Raw genomic sequence first — 19,549 nt, forward strand, 5'->3', positions numbered from 1 at the left:
GGAGGCATAGTGGGCCATTGCAGTATAGTTGACACTTAACCACCCTCTCAATATCCTTACAAACCACCCAGTTCAGTGCAATTAGGTGCAGGTATTAAATGCTGGCCTTATTAGTGACTCTAACACCCAATGAAAAAGTAATTGAAAAGGTGCCACACGCCCTTCCTTTGTCACATAATTCTTCAACTCATGACTTTTTCACCCACAATCTCTGGTCCAGAATTGGCACAAGTACCTTTTTCTAGTCAGGTAACTGTGCCCCTGCCTATACTGCCCACTAACTATTTATAGTGCAGGTGGACAAAGGCATCTTAGGGTGGACTTTCTTTTCACCTTTGTCACTTCAGTAAAGCAGAACTGAAAATGTTATGTTGTGAAACAATGGATTACCAATGACGATTTACTGAATGCTGTCAAAACACTGTTCAAGTTCAAGTGACTCCTGACCCACAGCAACGTGACTGACTCTTAACTGTTCTCTGGGCAATAAATGCTGCCTAGCCGGTAATGCCCGCACCCCATGAATGAAGAAAAAACAAAAAACCCTTCCTTATTTAAAGGAGCTCAATAGTATGTACAGCACTCCTGTGGTTTCACCATATAACTGAAATATAACTCCCTACTTTTGTATTCAATTCCCTTTGCGATAAGTGATAACATTCTATTAGCTTTCCTAATTACTTACTATACCAGCATACAAGCCTTTTTCAATTTATACACTAGCACACCCAGATTCCTCCACATCTGAACTCTGCAATCTCATACCATTTAAAAAGTACTTTTTTAAATTCTACCTGGCAAAGTGAACAATTTCACATTATGTTCCATCTGTCAGATCTTTGCCTGCTCACTACATCTAAATCCCTTTGCAGCCTTCTATGTCCCCTTAAAATTTACTTGTCTAGTTCTATCATCAGCATATTTAGCAACAATACCAAGAGCTTCAAAGTCACTTGTGTACTTTGTAAAGTATTGAGGTCCCCCCAGCATTGATCCATATGATAGATCACTTGTTACATCTTGTCCAAGAGAAAATGATCCATTTATGCATACTGTCCTGTTAGCTAGCCAATCTACTACATGTACCAACATGTTAACCCCTTCACCATGAGTTATTATTTCCCGTATTAACCTTTGATGTGACATCTTATCGAATGTCTTTTGGGAATCCAAGTACGACATCGATTGACCCTCCTTTATCTGGAGCATATATTATTTCTTCAACAAATACTAAGAAATTGATTTAACATGATTTCCTTCAGAAAGCCATGCTGACTCTGATGAATTGCCTTGAACTTATCTGAATAGCTGGCTACAATAATAGCTTCCAACATTTTCTCAAAGACAGATGTTAAGCTTGTTGGCCATAGTTTCCTTCTTTCCTCCTCCTGCTCTTAATTTCCAAGTAAATTATGTAGTTCAAAATGAGCAATAGGAGTACATGTGGAATTTCAACAGGTACAACAGGTTGTGGGCCATCTGGAGAGAATGTAGAAGGTAGAATTTCATTCAGAAACAGGATTTCTGTAAATTAGGAAATGGAGGGGTGGAGAGAGGGACAGTGAGAGCAAGAGATTTGGAGTAACATCACCAGGGAAGTGATATTGTGAAAACTGCAGAAATAGATCGTCAAGTCCCTGGGTCTTGGTGGACTTCATGTAATGTTAAAAGAAGCGACTAGTGAGAAAGATGATGCATTGATTCCACTTTTCCAAAATCCCCTTGATTCAGGGAAGGCTGAATTAAATTGGAAATTAAATTTAACACTCATTTGTTGCTGACAACTTGCTTTAAACAAAAAAGTCTTTGTCATCAACTCAGCACTGAGCTACGTTTGTTCCTCACAGTCAATCAGGCATCTTCCACTAATACTCAAAGAAAGAAGATAAAGATAGGAAAGGGAGTAAAAAGGGTGTGTTTACAGAAATAATTTGATCGCTGTTTTTTTAAAACCTTCTACATTGTCTCCAGAAGGATCACAACCTGTTGTACTTGTTGAGATTTCACAAGCACTCCTACTGCTCATTTTGAACTACATATTGATGGGTAAATGCGGACAGGTGGATTAAGCTCTATACTAGCTCATTCTGGGATTGTGGATACTACCAGTAGGTGAAATAATCTAATCTACATTTATTACTATCACTTGTAGTGCAACTATTGAGCAGTTGTGTGGCATACTGATAGTGTTGCTGCCTCTGGTCCAGAAATTCCACATTAGAATTTGATAGGGATGGAAGGTGCATTCATAACATGGCCAAAGAGGTTTATTATAAGCTTGTAAGTCATACATTATGCTTGGCGGTATTCAATAACAGCTGCAGAGTTTCATGACCAGCCATATTGCACAAGGCAATGGCAAATCACTGCAGTGCGCATTGGCGAGCCACTGATGTGCTTTACCAAGCAAAGTTATGGACAAATCCAATTAAATCCATGGCCACCAATATCCTCTGGTGCATTAGTACCTGAAGTAGGAAGAGGAATGAAGCTGTAAAATAATACACCTGCAAAGAAAATATCCCTTTATGCTGTATGAATTTGGCTTATTCCAACTGCAAAAATTAATCTGTTATTAATAGCAAAACATTTGCTTTTCCTGTGTCAGCATATTTTATAACTTTTTTTGCTCTGTAGGCACAGTATTACTACACTATTATAATGCTAACTCTCAAAACACTTACTTTTCACTCTTATATCAAGTGGGTACACTATCCCTTTAAGAATTTTATAATTGTGGCGGAAAGTGTTTGATTTATATCAATATTATTTATGGAGCCAAGATTTTAAAATAAACGGCATTTTGGAGATAGTTATTTTTTAACCTTTCAGAAAAGTAACTAGCTCAGATAGCCCTTCCAGATCAGTGATCTAATTCAATATGCATCACAGAGCAGTAACCCTGGAATGTGAATGAGAAATGGTTTTTACTGTGGTGGTATATGACAGATGGAGTGAACACTGATGCCCACTACTTTGTTTTTGGCTCAAGATAATCAAGAATTCATTTTGGCTACAGAAACACAGACTGAAAGTTTCAAGGCAGTTGTGGAGACCAGAGCTGAGAGTCTAATTTCTCAGTTTTGAGAACACTAATGCAAGATGATCACATAGTTCATAGAAAGAACTGAAGAGAATCAGTTAGGCCAAACTTGGAGATCTGCTATGGAGGTGCAATTTCTCCATTTTTGAATTTCTGTAACCAATAGCGTCAGAAAAGGAGTGTGACTTTGCTTTCCTGCATTTTATAACACAGAACTCAGTTTGAAAGGTGTTTAGATGAAAACCAAAAGAACTGCGGATACTGTGCAAATCACGAACAAGAACAGAAGGTGCTGGAAAAGTTCAGCAGGTCTGGTAGCATTTGCAAAGAAAAATCTAAGTTAACGTTTCGGGTCCGGTGACCCTTCCACAGAACTATTTTTTTGGTCTGTTTAGATAGCTTCATTTATTTTATTTTCCTTTTGGCAATATTCTGTTGTTTAAAATAAAAACTACATCACATTGAATGACTAGCACATTAACCAAAATTTTAAAGATATATCAAGTCAGATTTCATTCTGTGACCTAACTTGTCCAGTACTACCCTCAGCTTGGATCATAACATAACATGCATATGCTCCAAAGACTCTTCCTCGCTCACACCCAATTTGACTTATTCTATGACCTCAGAAGTAATAATGAGTGTCAAGAATGGCAAATCCAGTATGAACATAATTAAAATTTTAAATGTTCCAGGCTTGAGTCATACTTGAATTTGACACTATTTCCATGACATCAAGTGTTTTTGCCTGAAATTTCTAAAATGAGCATTTGGTCCCAAGCCTAGGGAGAGGTTCCATGGGCAAACATCAAGCCAGACAGATGACGGAATCATTTTGACAGGCAGTTCAAATGTAACATTCTTGCTAATCTGCTGTGAAATACAATGGAAAAAACAACAGCTTAAATTCACCTGGGGAACTAGCAAAATACCAATGAAAGCATTTTTATTTCTGCACGCTACAAGGATCCATTATTGATCAGAGCATTGGGAAGCTTCATTGTCCTATATAAACTAAGGCATGCAGTTATTTATTTAAATTAACTGGGTCTGTTTATATTGACTGCCAACAACCTAACTCCCAGGATATTGCCATCAAGAAGCAGTTTACAAATCAAACGGTGTGAGGAGTTGGTTGACTTGTTCAAGTACATTCATATAGATCTCTTGGTGCATTAATATCACTAGGCTGTTCAATGACTATGCAGTCAAGCTTCTCCAAACAGAAACCTTTTGCTGTCACCAGTCCCAAAGCAACCGCCTGTCATAGTGCAATCATCTTCTTGTAACTATATTAAAAGGAGGGCTAAAAGCATTGAATCTCTATGTGTGGCAGGTTTATCTATGCAGGAGCAAACAAAGGTCAATCACTTTTAAAGCAAGCTGCACCCGAGGGTCAGATTCTCAGATGAACAAAGTTTTCAGTGCAGGGTCAAGTACAATAACAGCAATTACGGCGATCCGTTAATTCTAGACTTCAGTTATGGTTAACTGTAATAGCACTAATGTTGTCACCTGAAAAAACATCCAACATTTCTGGCGGAAAAGTGAAGGCCATCATAAAACAGAGTCATTATTTGAGATGATGGTAACCTCACTACAAGTGACTTGTAGTAAGAAGATCATCACAAAATTGTGGTGTCGATGGTAGCCATGATGTGGAGGTGCCAGTGTTGGACTGGGGTGGACAAGGTCAGAAGTCAGACAACGCCAGGTTATAGTCCAACAGGCTTATTTGAATTCACAAGCTGTCACATGAAAGGGCAAAAGCTCGTTATTACAAAGAAACCTGCAAGATTCACACCGGGTGTCATCTGACCTCTGACCTCAGGCACAAAATTGCATTAACTATCATTTCAACTGTCAAGACGTTTGCACGTTGGGAGACACCTCAATTTAACTTGCTTTCATTAGTTAGCTTTCCGTAAGTGTTTTTATGCCGATCATGTTAAGCAACACAAAATGCCAAGATGTTTTTCATTCTTCAGAAAAAGATAACCCATTTATAGAATGATATTGACTTCAGCAGTATTATCAGTTGCATTCCTAATACCACACATACACTTCTGCAGCTCTTCCTCACCTATACTGAACTGGTCAGAAGATGACTCAGGACTTAATGGTTTATTTCAGTTCTTTCAAAAAGATATCTAGTTGAGTTCTATTTTCTTGCTCTGATTCTTAACGTTGCAGTTTTTTGCCTTTAAGCATTATCAAATTCCTTACCATTACCCAGCTCCATTTCAAAATCACCTTTCTTGGCCCTTTCACTGTCTCTTAATTGACCCAGTACTTTTCCAATATCGAGTACTAGATGAGCTGAAATTCCATCAACTAATTATTGGGAACGCCACAGTCCATTTTTGGCAACTGTCATAACCTTTGCTCCCAAGCCACCAATTCCATCTCTTGCCCTGGCAACTGTCTGAGGCCCAAGATAAGTATTCACAACCTTAGTGTCATAACCTAGGGATAAGCTTCCAATTATTTATTCATGCCATCATTAAGCCCATCTACTTGCAGTTTTCTAACATTGCACAATTTCATCCCAGCCATGGCTTATCAGCCTGAGCTGAAATGTGCATCCATCCTTTGGTTATCTTGAGACTTTGTTATTTTAATACACTGCTCCATGGCCCTATAGATTTCATTGGCTTCAGCTGATTCGAACATTTGCCACCTGAACCACACATCAAATTCACCTAACACCCTTATGCTCACTAACCCATTTAAGAAAAGTTTGATTTTAAAATTCTCAGGCTTGATTCCAAAACCCTTCACAGTTCACTACATTTGAAACTTTAAACACAGTATTTTGACTGAGCACTGACTCAAATAGTCACACTGCTTTGAACATAAGAATTAGGAGGAGTTGGCATGCCCCCGGCCTACTCCGCTATTCAATAAGATCATGATTATTTTACTGTGGTCTCAACTTCACATTTCTGCCTAGCTCCAATAACCCTCAACTGCCTTGATAGCCACAAATATATCTAGATGTGCCTTAAAATTACTGAATAATATATATTTTAACAAAATAATGCCTTTAATACACTTAAGCCAAAAACAATCCAGTACAGATTTCCTCATTGAACTGTCAACCACATAAGAGATCAGATACTGGAGTGTTCATTTACTCATGTGAGTACGTAGAAACTTAAATGGGCAAGCCACATTAATACAGTGGTTACAATAGATCAGGGGCTCATTCTGTAGAAAGTAACTAATTCCCTACAAATCAGGCATGTGATGGAGTACATTCTATTTCTCTGGAGGTTGAAGCTCCATCAACAGTTGAGAAGCTTGACACTAGGCAGGACAAAGCAGCATGATTGATTTACATCCCATTCTCCACTTAAACTATTCATCTTCTTCATCTCCGACTGCCATGTTGCAGTAAATTATACCTACAAAAAGGCACTGCAGCAACTCACTAAGACCTTTGACTGCACCTTCTAAATCCATTACATCTACTCAGTAGAAGGGCAAGGGCAAAGGTACAAGGAAACACAAACACCTCAAATTACCATCCATACATCACTTTGACACAAAAACCTATTGCCGTTATGTCAAATCTCTGAAACACACCACCTAACAGCACCCTGGGCATTCTAATACTCCAATGATTGTTGCAGTTTAAGATGGTGCTCACCACCAGCTTCTCAAGGGCAATTAATGCTAACCTTGCCAGCTTATATCTCATGAGCAAGCAACAAAAAACAATGTAGTTTTGATGCTGCAGCAACAAAATAAAAGCAATTGTTAAAATGCTACAAAGAACAGAAAAGCATAGGATCAGGGCCTTTGCCCACCATGATGCCATTCTAACTAAAAACATTTTAGTCGCTATGTGGTCTCTATCCCTCTACTTGTGCCTATTCATATATCAGTCAAGCAACCTTTTAAATGTTACTATCGTATCTACTTCTACAACCTCCTATGGCAGCACATTACAAGCATTTACCACCCTCTATTGAGAAAAAAAAAATCAGCCTTTCACACCTCCTTTAAACTTATCCCCTTTTACTTTAAGCCTATGTTCCCTCGTAATTGACATTTCTACCCTGGGAAAAAGACAGATTATCCAATCTACCCACACCTCTCCATTTTGAGAACTTCTATTATGTCAACCCTCAGCCTCCAACTTTCACGTGAAAACAATTTAAGTTTGTCCGATTGCTCCTCATAGCTAATACCCTCCTAGCCATGGAACATCCTGGTAAATCTCTTCTGCAACCTCTCCAAAGCCTCTAAATCCTTCTAGTATTTTGGTGACCAGAATTGTACACAATATTAAAAATGTGACCTAACTAAAGTTCTATACTGCTGCAACATGAGTTGCCAATTTTAACATTCTGTGGTCCGACCGATGACGGCAAGTACATCATATGTCTTTTTGACCATGTTATCTCCTTGTGTTGCCACTTTCAGGGAACTGTGGACCTGTATACCTAGATTCCTCTAAGTTAATGCTTTTTAGGGGTTCTGCCATTTGCTGTATTCTTCCTGCCTGCACTAGACCTTCCAAAGTGCATCACCTCACAAATGAAGGATCTGTTTCTGTGCTGTATAACTCTATGACTATGTCCAGATTAAATTCCATCTGCCATTTCTCCACCCAAGACTCCAACTTACCTACCTTCTCCTCCAAATCACATATATATTACAAACAATAGGGATCCTGGCACTGATCCCCATGGAACACCACTGCAAACAAATCTCCATCTGAAAAACACCCCTCCACTGCTACTCTATGACAGAGTCAGTTCTGTACCCCAAATCCTGTGGATCCCATATGACTTCACCTTCCATATCAGCCTGCCAGATACATATTAACTGCATATAAATTAGGTTATGAAATAATTAGGATAGGACTAAGAAAGACATTGGTGCATGAAACCAACTGCATTCAATTTTAGGTGGTCATGTTAGTCATTGCATTATAAGTCACATTTTTTACTTTCACAATTGAGAAGAAAATGGACTGGAATAATTAAGTTATTTTTCAGAGATAGCAATCAACACCTAAAATAGACATGCAGAAGCAGGGATGGGGCAGGAACTGCAAGATTTAAAGTCCTCCTCCTCCTCCCCACCCCATGGCCAAAAAGACTGACTGTTTTGGGAGCAAGAACTAATAGGAGGCCAAACGGTTTTCCTAATTACCAGTCATCTTGTGATGACCTGAAGGATATGCATCCATGTTTTGCACACAGGAGAGAGAAGCATGACAGGGAAGGATAAAGATTAGAGTGAACAACAGCTGGGAGATGGGGTGTATGGAACTGATGAAAATGAGGAGTGGTGGGGTCAAAGTCAACGAGGCCCCTGCTAATGCATGGAGATGCAAGCACACATACAATTTGTGATGTGAATCACTAACCTGAAAGTTTTTACAAGAGAATTTAGTGCGCAGGACACATCAGACATGCCAAGTTGCAGCGGTCCCAATAACTCCGGTAAACTGGAAATGAAAAACAATTAATCTTATACAATTGTCAAATCCTTTGACCGTTCTGTTTGGGAGATCTAGATTAATGAAGCTTATTTTACTGTAGCACAAGACATTCTTCTACTTTGGGACGGATATGCAAAACTTTGGCCAGGCCATGCACTTTAAACAAAAACAGGAACATCAACATTCTCCCAAAGTTATTTCAAATATTGTGCTCAACTTCAATCTGTCTGGGAATGCTGCAAAATTAATAAGTATTCATTTCAATTATTTCCTGTTCAGTTTTTGGGCATTTTCTGCTTGTGACTGAATGCAGGCAACTGAAAAGAAAGCAAACTTTGAATATTAGAATTTAATTTCTTTCCAGGATGTGGTTTGCCGAGCACATTGCGTTGCTTTGTGCATTGTCACTCTAAAAGTACTATCATCAAAAAAAAATACACACAGCTGCTGTTGGTTACTACATTCAGACTAAAGGAATGATGCGAGTAAGACAGTTATAATTATTGTTATGATGTGTTACGGAATGGTAGGTTTAACATATGATGAACGGCTAAGGATCCTGGGATTGTACTCATTAGAGTTTAGAAGGTTGAGGGGAGTTATAATAGAAACTTACAAGATCACGTATGGTTTAGAAGAGGTGGACGATAGGAAGTTGTTTCCGTTAGGCAGGGAGACTAGGACCCGTGGGCACAGCCTTAAAATTAGAGGGGGTAAATTTAAAACTGAAATGAGACAACATTTCTTCAGCCAGAGTGTGGTGGACTTGTGGAATTCATTGCCGCAGAGTTCAGTGGAGGCCGGGACGTTGGATGCCTTCAAGGCAGAGATCGACAAATTCTTGATCTCACAAGGAATCAAGGGCTACGGGGGAAGTGCAGGGAAGTGGTGTTGAAATGCTCATCAGCCAAGATTTAAATGGTGGAGTGGGCTTGATGGGCCGAATGGCCTTACTTCCACTCCTACGTCTTATGGTCTTATGATCTCTGGACATAAGGCAGTTATACTTTAAACTAACTTCGTTAATACAAGGTGAAATAGAATAGTTTGGAGAAGAATAAAAACCTAAAAAAATCTTACCTGACACAAAATCTGAGACCTGGTTGTCGCAGACCACCATAAGAAATAGGACCAGGAGTAGGTCATTTGATCACTCAAGCCTGCTCCACCATTTAATAGGCTCATGGCTGATCCCACATTCCTCACATCTACTTTCCTGCTTCTTCCCCATAACTCTTGATTTCCCCTACTGATCAAGATTCCACCTTTGGAACTCCTTACCTTGAGGCAGCTCATATTCCGCCCTGACAGCCTACAACCCAATTGTCTCAATGTGGACTTTACCAGTTTCAAAATCTCCCCACCCCCAGCCTCATCCCATGGCCAACCCTCCCTCTCATCCCCACCTCCTTGATCTGACAACCGGTCCATCTTCTCTCCCACCTATGCTCTCCTCCCACCTCACTGACCAATCCCCACCACTGCCTACCAGCACTCACCGATCACCATTCCACTTAACTTTCCCAGCCCCACCCCCTTCTCTATTTATTTCAGAACTCCCTTCCCCCTGCCCCATTTTTGAAGGGTCCTGACCCGAAACATCAACTTTCCTGCTCCGATTCTCTGGCTCCACACTGTGTTATACCCGAGAGTTATCTTTGTGTTCCATGCACAAGTACCCCAAGTCCCTTTGTGTTAGCTTTCTGCTATCTTCTCCATTTAACTAGTTCCCAGTATTTTGTTCTTCCTTCCAAAATAAAGAACTTCATATTTCTCCACATTGCTGTCTGCTTCCCAACTTTTTGCTCACTTAACCTATCAATATCTCTTTGTAAACTGTTTGTATCCCTCATGCAACCTGTCTTTCCACCTCTTTCATCTGCAAATTTTGCTTGAGTACATTCACTTCCTTCCTCCAGTCATCAATATATATTGTAAACAGTTACAGTTCCAGCACTGATCTGTGGAACCCCACTGGTTACAGGTTACTTACCTGAAAAACAACTTTTATTCCCAATTGCTGTTTCCTGTCCATTCACCAATTCTTTATTCATTCCAATATACCACCTCTGATACGGTGGGCTCTTATCTTAAGACTTGGCCTAATGTGAGGTACCTTATCAAACACCCTCTTAGAGTCCAAATATAGCACATCTACTGGCTCCCCTCTAATTCCTCTGGTCAAAACTTCCTCAAAAAACTCTAGTAAGTTAGTCAGACACAATTTCCCTTTCCTGAAGCTATGCTGATTCTGCTTAATTAGGTGATGATTTTCCAAATGTTCTGCTTTTACTTTCTTAAAATTATTGATTTCAACACCTTTCCAACAACAGATGTTAGGCTAATAAGCTTGTCGATAGCCACTTTTTACCTCCCTCCCTTTTTGAATATGGGCGTCACATTAGGAGTTTTCCAATCCTCTCGTGCTTCTCCAGAATTTAATATTTGTGGAAAATTACAACCAATGCATCGACCATCTCGATAGCTACCATTTAAGATCTTAGTCTGCAGGCCATCAGGGCCAGGGAACTTTTCTGCCTTTAGCCCCATTAATTTGTCTAATACTACTAATACTTCCTCCTTGTATTCTTCAAAGTTAATGTAATGTTCAAAGTATCTTCAACTATAAAGACGGATGTGATATACCTGTTTAACTCCTCTGCTACTGGCATGTTACAAACCTGCTTCCCCAAATTCATCTTTTTAGGGGTCTATATTCACTTCAAACTCTTTTCTTTTTTACATGCATAAAGAAAGGAACTCAGTCAATTTTTATATTCCTGACTAGTTTGCCCTCAATTTTTTTTCTCTCGTTTTGTTATCTTTTTAGGCTTCCTTTGAAAATAAAAGGAGGTTCGGGTTAAAACTCATTGAAAGTAAAAGGTAAAGGCTTTAAACCCTGGATATAAAGAGGGGATAGCTGATCTCGGTGCACTGACAAAGTGTTAGTCAGGCAGAGAGATTTGGGAAAACTGAGCAAAAACTGGTGTTTCCATGCCAAGCGAGGGGAAGAAAAAAAAAAGGACTGTTTTTGTGTTAACCACCAAGCAGTGTTCTAATGAGTTTAGATTCCCTGTCTGAAGGGGCAAGTGAAGATTTAAAAAGTAAGTCCATCTGCTTGTGTTGGGAGGATTGAGGGAGGGGATTTAGTTTTGAAAGTACTCCGGACAATCTTCTGGGTGAGGCAGGAGAAAACAGCCCATTAAAAATTGCTGGGAGCACTTCTGGACTTTATCAGAAAGCTACATATATGAGTGTATGGAGTCACATATAAGCCAGGGATGGGACTTTTGGTTGAGTTAATGGGGACAATACCATTTCTGTAGTTTAGTGCATTTCTTGCTCAATGAGTAATGTTTAGTTGATGTTGACTTTAGTTTCTTGTCAAAGGAAGTGTCTTAAAATGTGAAATATTTTCTAAGGATTTCAGTTGGCTGCTGGGAAAGTCATACCTCATTTTAAATTTGGGCATTACACTGGGGTAATTTCCACTTTGGGTGAAACTGTTAAAAAATTGTGTTCTCTTCAATGTTTCTGCTCAAATCTCAATCACTAAATGCAAAATTGTCTATTATCTACTGCAATTAGATGGTGCGACCAAAGTTAATTTGTTTTGAAACATGCTTTATACACACTTAAAAAATGGTGGTTTAACTTAAGAATGGTATCCATGTATTGTTTCACAAATACAGGTGAAAATGAGTTTATCACAAGAGAAACAACCACTTTTACCATATTCACTACTGGCAAACAACCCAAATTTAAATGACTAAAAACTCTTAAATTTTAAGAGTCCAATTTCCTAGATATATTGGGTGTTGCAGTGACTTGAAATAAAAGTACTTTTAAAAGTTTTATTAGTGGCCTTGCATCAAAAGGAATAACTTACTTTTTAGAGCCTACTCAAAGGCATGCAAATGCTAGAATACTGGTAACTCCCAATGGAGATTAACTTCTCCTGGCCTATGAATAGCCTTGCAGTCAGGTTTTGCTTCTAATGTAACGTTAATTTAAACTGGAACAGTAAAACTGAACGTGATTCACATTTCTACAATGTTAAAACAAGTCAAGTTGCCATTGTCACAGAAGACCATACGACTGCTCTCTCATTAGAGACGCAACTGGTAGGGAGTTTAACCTGAAGTTCAGCATGGTTCAAGCAAGGAACAAAGTTGAGATGGCTGGGCCTTCATGGTAATCTCAGCTAGCACAGAAGTTGAACCTATGCAGTTGGTGTCACTCTGCATCACATCCAGCCAACTGAGTTAACGAAAGACCCCCATTCTGCAACGTAACTGGCTTGGAGAAAGATGGGTAAAATTTCAGTATTGTTTGAGTCAATTATGTTAACTTCTGCCTAATTAGTCCAAAAATCAGCACAAACAAGCAGCAACTCCAAGTTATTGTGTTTTGCACAGAGGAAAAACTAGGAATTCCAAGAGAGTTAAGATCAGAAAAAACAAAATTTAAAGTTAACATCTGTTGCAGAAAGATCTGTTTAAGATCATCACATTCATAAGACAACAATTTTTTTGATTGAAAATAAAGTGTGGCTTGGAAGCAGAAAAATCTGAGGCAAGCTGAAAGGGCTCTCTAGCTTTTTCATTCTCTTTGTATAAAATGTTTTATTATATGGCATAAATGTGCACACTTATATTAGTACTTATAAACGCTACCATATTGTACAATGTCCTTATGAAAACTCCAGTCGAGTGATGGAATTTCACCTTGAAAATTTAAACATGCAAACTCAGATGGAAAGCTGAAGAGACAAAAATGTTTCAAGTGTCATTTACTTTTGTATTTCATTACTATGATCCTTGCTATATCATTTTCCTTCCAAAAATTAATTGGCCAAGAATATAAGATTAGAAATCAGTTTGCAAGTTATTTATAGTAACTGCAAACAGAAGATAAACCAAGGAGATCACAGGATCTAGGCGGCTAATAATAATCACCTGCTAATATAACTATACTTACACTTTGTGAAGTCTATCCAGCACAATCTGCTTGCGGATCTGTTGCTGTGCAGCAAAATCCAACAATGGAAGAACTGGATCCTCCCCTTCATTTCCCTAAATTCCAAATAAAGATACTCTTTACACCAAGTTAATTCAACACTTAAGGCTGAAGGTTTGGCAATATACTAATTCACACATTCCTGTGAACCTTTGGAAAGGGAGCTCAAATTAGGCCTAGATAAATGAAAAAGGCCTAAAGAAGGAATACCATCTTCAAAGTTTTTACAGATACTTATTCCTATTACTCAAAATCTGAGCCTACTCAAAATTAGGATTCGGACATCAGAAAAATGTGTTACAGTCAAATGTGTTTTTGTACCACAAATAGGAACAGTTGTTGCAAACAGTTAGTTCATAACTTCTATGTTTTAGAATATAACCTTTAGCTTTAGAAGTGTATATGAATGTAGATAAACAGGGGCATCTGACTGAGAAACTGGAAAGGACAACTCTGATATAAATGCAATTCAAACAAGCCTGAAGTTCATTACAGTTAAAAGTTAATTTGAGATAACAAGGTGTAGAACTGGATGAACACAGCAGGCCAAGCAGCATCAGAGGAGCAGGAAAGCTGATGTTTCGGGCCTAGAACCGCCTTCAGAAATTCATTTGAATGCTGCTTGGCCTGATGTGCTCATCCAGCTCTACACCTTGTTATCTCAGATTCTCCAGCAACTGCAGTTCCTATTATCTCTAAAAGTTAATCTGTATTTATCTTCAAGGCCAGAACTAGAAAAGTAAACAATGAACAACAGATGACTCATTTGGAGTGTTTGCTGGAGTCTCGGTGTCTACCATTTGCACAAAAAAGCTGAAGTTAACAATTGTGAAGAAGGTGGTTGTAAAATTCCGTTGGAGATATCAATTATTTATACAGATTTTGAAAGCAAAAAGGTTGTATTGAAGACAAAACTTTTGGTTTGCATTTCTGTCTGAAGCCATCCCAAAATACTCCCCCAGTGAAACTTTGATCATCTGGCCAGGCTCATTCCCCATTATAAGGTTCAGTGCCAGCCGCCTCGTTGAAGTATCTACATACGTTTCAAGAACCCTCCAAGATGCACCTAACAACTTCTGCCCCATCTAAGCCCCTAGCACTTATGGAGTTCCAGTCAATACTGGGGATGTTAAAATCACCCACTATAACAATGCTGCTGTTTTTATATCTTTCCATGATCTACTTACACATCTGTTCCTCTATCTTCCACTGGCTATTAGGAGGCATATTATAACATCATCATAAAGATGGTACCTTTCTTATTCTTAAATTCTACCCATGTGGCTTTGCTGGGTAAGCTCTCCAATATGACCCCTCAGTGCAGCTGTGACATTCTCCTTAATGAGTAATGCAGCTGTTTCATATCTTTTGCCTCCCTATCACTACTGGAAACATCTAAACCCTGGAAGTTGAGCTGTCAGTCCCAACCTTCTCACAAACAAGTTTCTGTAATGGCTATCAAATTGTAGTTCCATGTGTTAATCCAGGTCCTAAACTCATCTGCCTTACCTGTTATACACCTTGAATTAGTCACACCTGCCTTGGAATCCTGACGATTCACGCATCTGAAGCTCTTCTTCCTACATCAGTTCTTGAGTCAAGTATTCAACTGCTTTATCTTCCTGTTTCTGGCCTGACTGGCATGTGGCACAGGGAGTAACCCCAAGATTACAACCCTAGAGGTCCTGCTTTTCTAACTCCCTAAATTCACTTTGCAAGACCTTATCTCTCTTCCTGCCAAAGTCATTTGTCCATATTAGTACTATAACCTCTGGCTACTCAGTCTACCCTTTCAGAATGTCCTGTACCTGCTCAGAGATATGCTTGACCCTGGCACTAGGGAGGCAACATACCACCTTGGAGTCTCGCTTGCAGCCACATAAACGCTGATGAGTGCTCCTGATGCTAGAGTTTCCTATTGCTATCGATCACCTACACTTGAACATTCCCTAATGTACAGCAACCAACTGCAGTGCCGCTGAGCTGGCTGTTGTTGTCGCTCCCCCTCCCACTACCCGAAAGGCCACTGCTCTGCCACAGTATCCAAACAGTACATTCGTCCGATAGGGAAACAGCCACAGGGGCTCCTGCACTGCCCTAATTTATCTGGCTGAACTTTTGGTGTGACCACATCCCTGAAACATCTATCGATAAAACCTTATGCTTCCTGCATGCTCCTCAGTGAGTCCAGTTGCTTCTCCAACTAACCCATGCAGTTTGAGGGGAATTGCAGGGGGTTATACTTCCTGCAGACAGTTTTCAGGGACATTTGACTTCTTCCTGGTCTCCCACATCTCACAGGAGAAGCATTCCAATCCACTAACTGCCATGACCACCCAACTAGCAGTACGAGACGATTTGGTAGCATGGAGTTAAAGTGGTACATCATTTTGGGTGGGGACACGTACAGCACAAGACAGTAATTAAGAAATAAGTAGAAACTGCTAGACTATCACTACAGATAGCAGTGATAAAGGTTAAAGCACATTAGAAGAGAACAAACAGCATTCAAATAGATACCATAGGGAGTTGAGGCAGGCACATAAGAAGCAACAATCAGTAGTAATTGGTAAGAGAAAGTAAACATGGTAGATTTACGCAGTCATACAGAAGAGGAATGAATAAACAAATAATGTTCAAGAGAAGGTTCACCAATTCATCTCGGAGATAACTCCATGCGAGTTGATGGCAGGCAGGATAATGAGATTGTCAGGCAATGTCAAGACTAACAGCAAGGAAGTAGGAGCCCAAGTAAAAGAGTTAAACGATTTTTGAGAAAGCCAGGCAAGCAGCCACACAGACTGGGATAAGAAATTCAGAATCAGCTGATCAAACATGACAGGGTAATGGAACAGGCAGGAATAGAACAGATTGAGGTGCCCAACGCAGTAGATAAAATCATGGTAAAGGCTGCGTCAGAGGATCTAGGATTCATGACACAATAGACAAGTCATTATGAAGTGAAGATAATTAGCAATACATGCCCCAATGCTGACATGGAAGGAAAACATCATTGGAAGCACTGTATTTACTGGAGTACAGTAAGTTCTCTGTATCCACGAGATCATGACTCATGAATTTGCCTATCCGTGCTAAAAAGTAGCAACAAAATTCAACATCCATGGGGAAACTTGGGTATCTGTGATCTTCAAACCTATTTGTAATTTGTATCTTTAATGAGCTCTGCATTCAGGAATTTCATCATTTGCAGGTGTTCTCAGAAACAGAACCCTTTACAGAGGAACAATTGTAAGTCACTTACTGATTTGTACTTTTCAAAATAATTAGTCACTGAGTTTCAATCAACTTTTCAGTAAGTATTAAAATATACAAACCTATAAACAGAAATATCTTTAAAAAGCATGAAAATAAAGAGTCGACACATCATTAGCAACAAAAAAAAACTGTCGATGCTGGAATCCAAAGTAAACAAACAGGAGGCTGGAAGAACATAGCAGACCAGGCAGCATCTGGAGGAAAGAAGCAGTCAACGTTTCGGGTATTACCCTTCTTCAGGACTGTTACACATCACTAGCTGTTTTACACACGGTATACTTATTCTTCTCTACTTACTTAAGCACCTGATTTAAGGCACCCACGTTGCAGTCCTTCCTTGGCCAAGCAAAATAAGTAAAATGTGAAGTTGCCATAGTCAAACCAGGCTATATACCTGCTGTTGCATTAGAAAGACAACTGGTGGCAGTTTAAACCCAAAGGTCACCGTATCTCAGGTAAGGGGAGAAGTCAAGAAGGAGAGTGCTTCATGGTAACGCCAGCTGGTGTGGAAATTGAATCCACTGGCATCACCAGCCAACTGTTGGGTGTAAATATATTTTTAATTTTGTTTTCTTTTTCCAGGGCTGTGTGCAAATTTTAGTTTCTAATCTTTATGTTCAACTTTAAATTGAGAAGAATCGTCTATAGATAAGGTTTTGAAGTATAGGATTAGGGGTAGGGAATTTGAAAAATTGGCTACAAAAAAAATCAGAAAATCATTGCTTTTGTTCTCAATGTATGGATCATATCTCCTGTGGTCAAACAGAAAAAAAGCAAGATTTTAGGTTTGATGCCTGATCTTCAGGGGTTGATTAAGCCTGTTGGCTAGGCAACTGATTTACAATGCAGAGTCAGATCATCAGCATGGATTTAATTCTTTCCATGGCTGAGGCTTCCATGAAGGACTCTCCTCCTCAACCTCGCCCCTTCCCTAAGGTGAGGTAATGCTCAGGTTAAACCACCACCAGTCATTTCTATCAAACCAGAGAGCAGCCCTAGGGTGCTGTGAGACCATGGCGCCTTTTACCTTTTTAACCCGATTTCAATCATAGTCACAGCAAATACTTCTCTCTTAACCTCAGACCTTCTGGTCAGGAAGAAGACAACCTGTTCTTCAGGTTAATTATCTAGAGACCCCTGCTGGAAGTGTTTGTAGATGTCAATTTAGGGTAGTTTTAAAGCTAGTCTATCACACCCTCAATGGTTAAAGTGCTCACTTTGGATCCAGATTAAAGTGGTATTGTGGAACTGTTGCCCAACAAGGACTGAAAATGCAAGTGGAGTTGAGGAGAGCAGTAATAGAACATAGAACATAGAACAGTACAGCACAGAACAGGCCCTTCAGCCCACAAAATGTATAGGAGAAAAAGGGAAATACGACTGTGGCATCAGATAAGAGTCTTATTTAACTACCAGCTCAGATTGAACTACTCCAAAAACGTAACTATGGCAGTAATCAAGATGATTGCAAGTAGTTACCAGATTTATCACTTCTACTCATCCACTTACATCCTTAATATTGTTAAAGAAGTCCCTAGAGCCATAAAGTTAAAAGTTACAAAATCTTCAACAAGGCTTCTACACAAGAATAAAGCAAATATTTCAACTCAAGTTATAGAAAGTCATTCTCTGATATTGAGCATGACGTCATGCTATATCATTCAATAACATTACTTAAAAACTGTATGTTAGGGCACATGACTTACCTGCACATAATTTACAGATTGATGATTTTCATCACAATTACGTTCAATGTCCTCAGGCAACACATACTGCCCCTTATAAAACTCTCTGACCCTCAGATGAAGAAATTTAGATTTCTGTTTTAGTTGTTCAAAATTTGGTAATGGTCTTGCAGTGGTTTCTGACCTTCCAACTAGTACATCTTTGGTCAAGTCACTGTCTCCAGCATTTTCATTAGAGTTAGAAATTTCAACCACTTCCAGACTGTCCAAGTCATCTTCATCAAGTTCTTCTTGCTCAGTTACACAAGATGTTAAACTTGGCCATTCTGGTGACTCTTTTGTGTACTTTGAATTGGAACCATAAAGAAATCTTGATGTTTCTTCTGTCCTCCATTCATTTAGTGTTTGTCTTAGCAATTTTAGCACATTATTTTTACCTGACAGGTCAACACCTGAACTAGAATGGCTCAACAGTTTTGATTTTGCTACCAGCATCTTCAGTGATGCAGCACCCTTCTTGCTTAAGCACTGCGTTGTAAAGTTTTTAATTCCCACAATGTTTTCATTTTCTTTCAATGTTGTCATCAGAGTCAAGTTTTGCTCTGATGTCAGGGAGCATTTCTCTTCTGGCGCAAAGGTTGATTGTTCACTTTTTCCACTGTGGGATGGCCTAAAACTTGATATCTCAGTATTCTTAACATGGCATTTCTTCAACTTTTGTACAACATTGTCTACTTTATAATCCATTTCTGAATGTTTTGGCACTGGTACTATTTTCTTAGGTTTTGCTTCTGGTTGCTTTTTTTTGAGCGGTTTCTTTGTTGAAGCTTTTGAACTACACTTTTTTCCCAAAATTATGTTGGAAACAAACTCTTGGTCAGAGTCACCACTGCTACTGCTTTCACTTGAGGAGGCAGACACATCCTGATCTTCTGAAAAGAGAGGATTATCGATATCTGACACATGGATGCTTGAACTTTGAAGCTGCACTTCTTCGCCAGCGCTACCTCTAGAAGTCAGGGATAAAATATTATAAACAATGACAAAATTAGTTTCACGCTGAGAGCC

General features: G+C 39.3%; 1 protein-coding gene across 4 annotated transcripts in view; it reads right to left on the bottom strand.

The window, feature by feature from the left end:
- Positions 1–19,549, bottom strand: part of rpap2 (RNA polymerase II associated protein 2) — a 95,263-nt gene that overhangs the window by 57,631 nt on the left and 18,083 nt on the right. For all 4 annotated transcript variants that reach the window (XM_048539555.2, XM_048539554.2, XM_048539556.2 and 1 more), the window contains 3 exons: positions 18,503–19,490; positions 13,482–13,576; positions 8,427–8,507 (listed from right to left, as the gene is read on the bottom strand). In XM_048539555.2, coding sequence (XP_048395512.1) covers positions 8,427–8,507; positions 13,482–13,576; positions 18,503–19,490 — 1,164 coding nt within the window. The remainder of the gene's footprint in view (positions 1–8,426; positions 8,508–13,481; positions 13,577–18,502; positions 19,491–19,549) is intronic.

Source organism: Stegostoma tigrinum, chromosome 8, assembly GCF_030684315.1.
Source record: "Stegostoma tigrinum isolate sSteTig4 chromosome 8, sSteTig4.hap1, whole genome shotgun sequence".
Taxonomy (NCBI): Eukaryota; Metazoa; Chordata; class Chondrichthyes; order Orectolobiformes; family Stegostomatidae; genus Stegostoma; species Stegostoma tigrinum.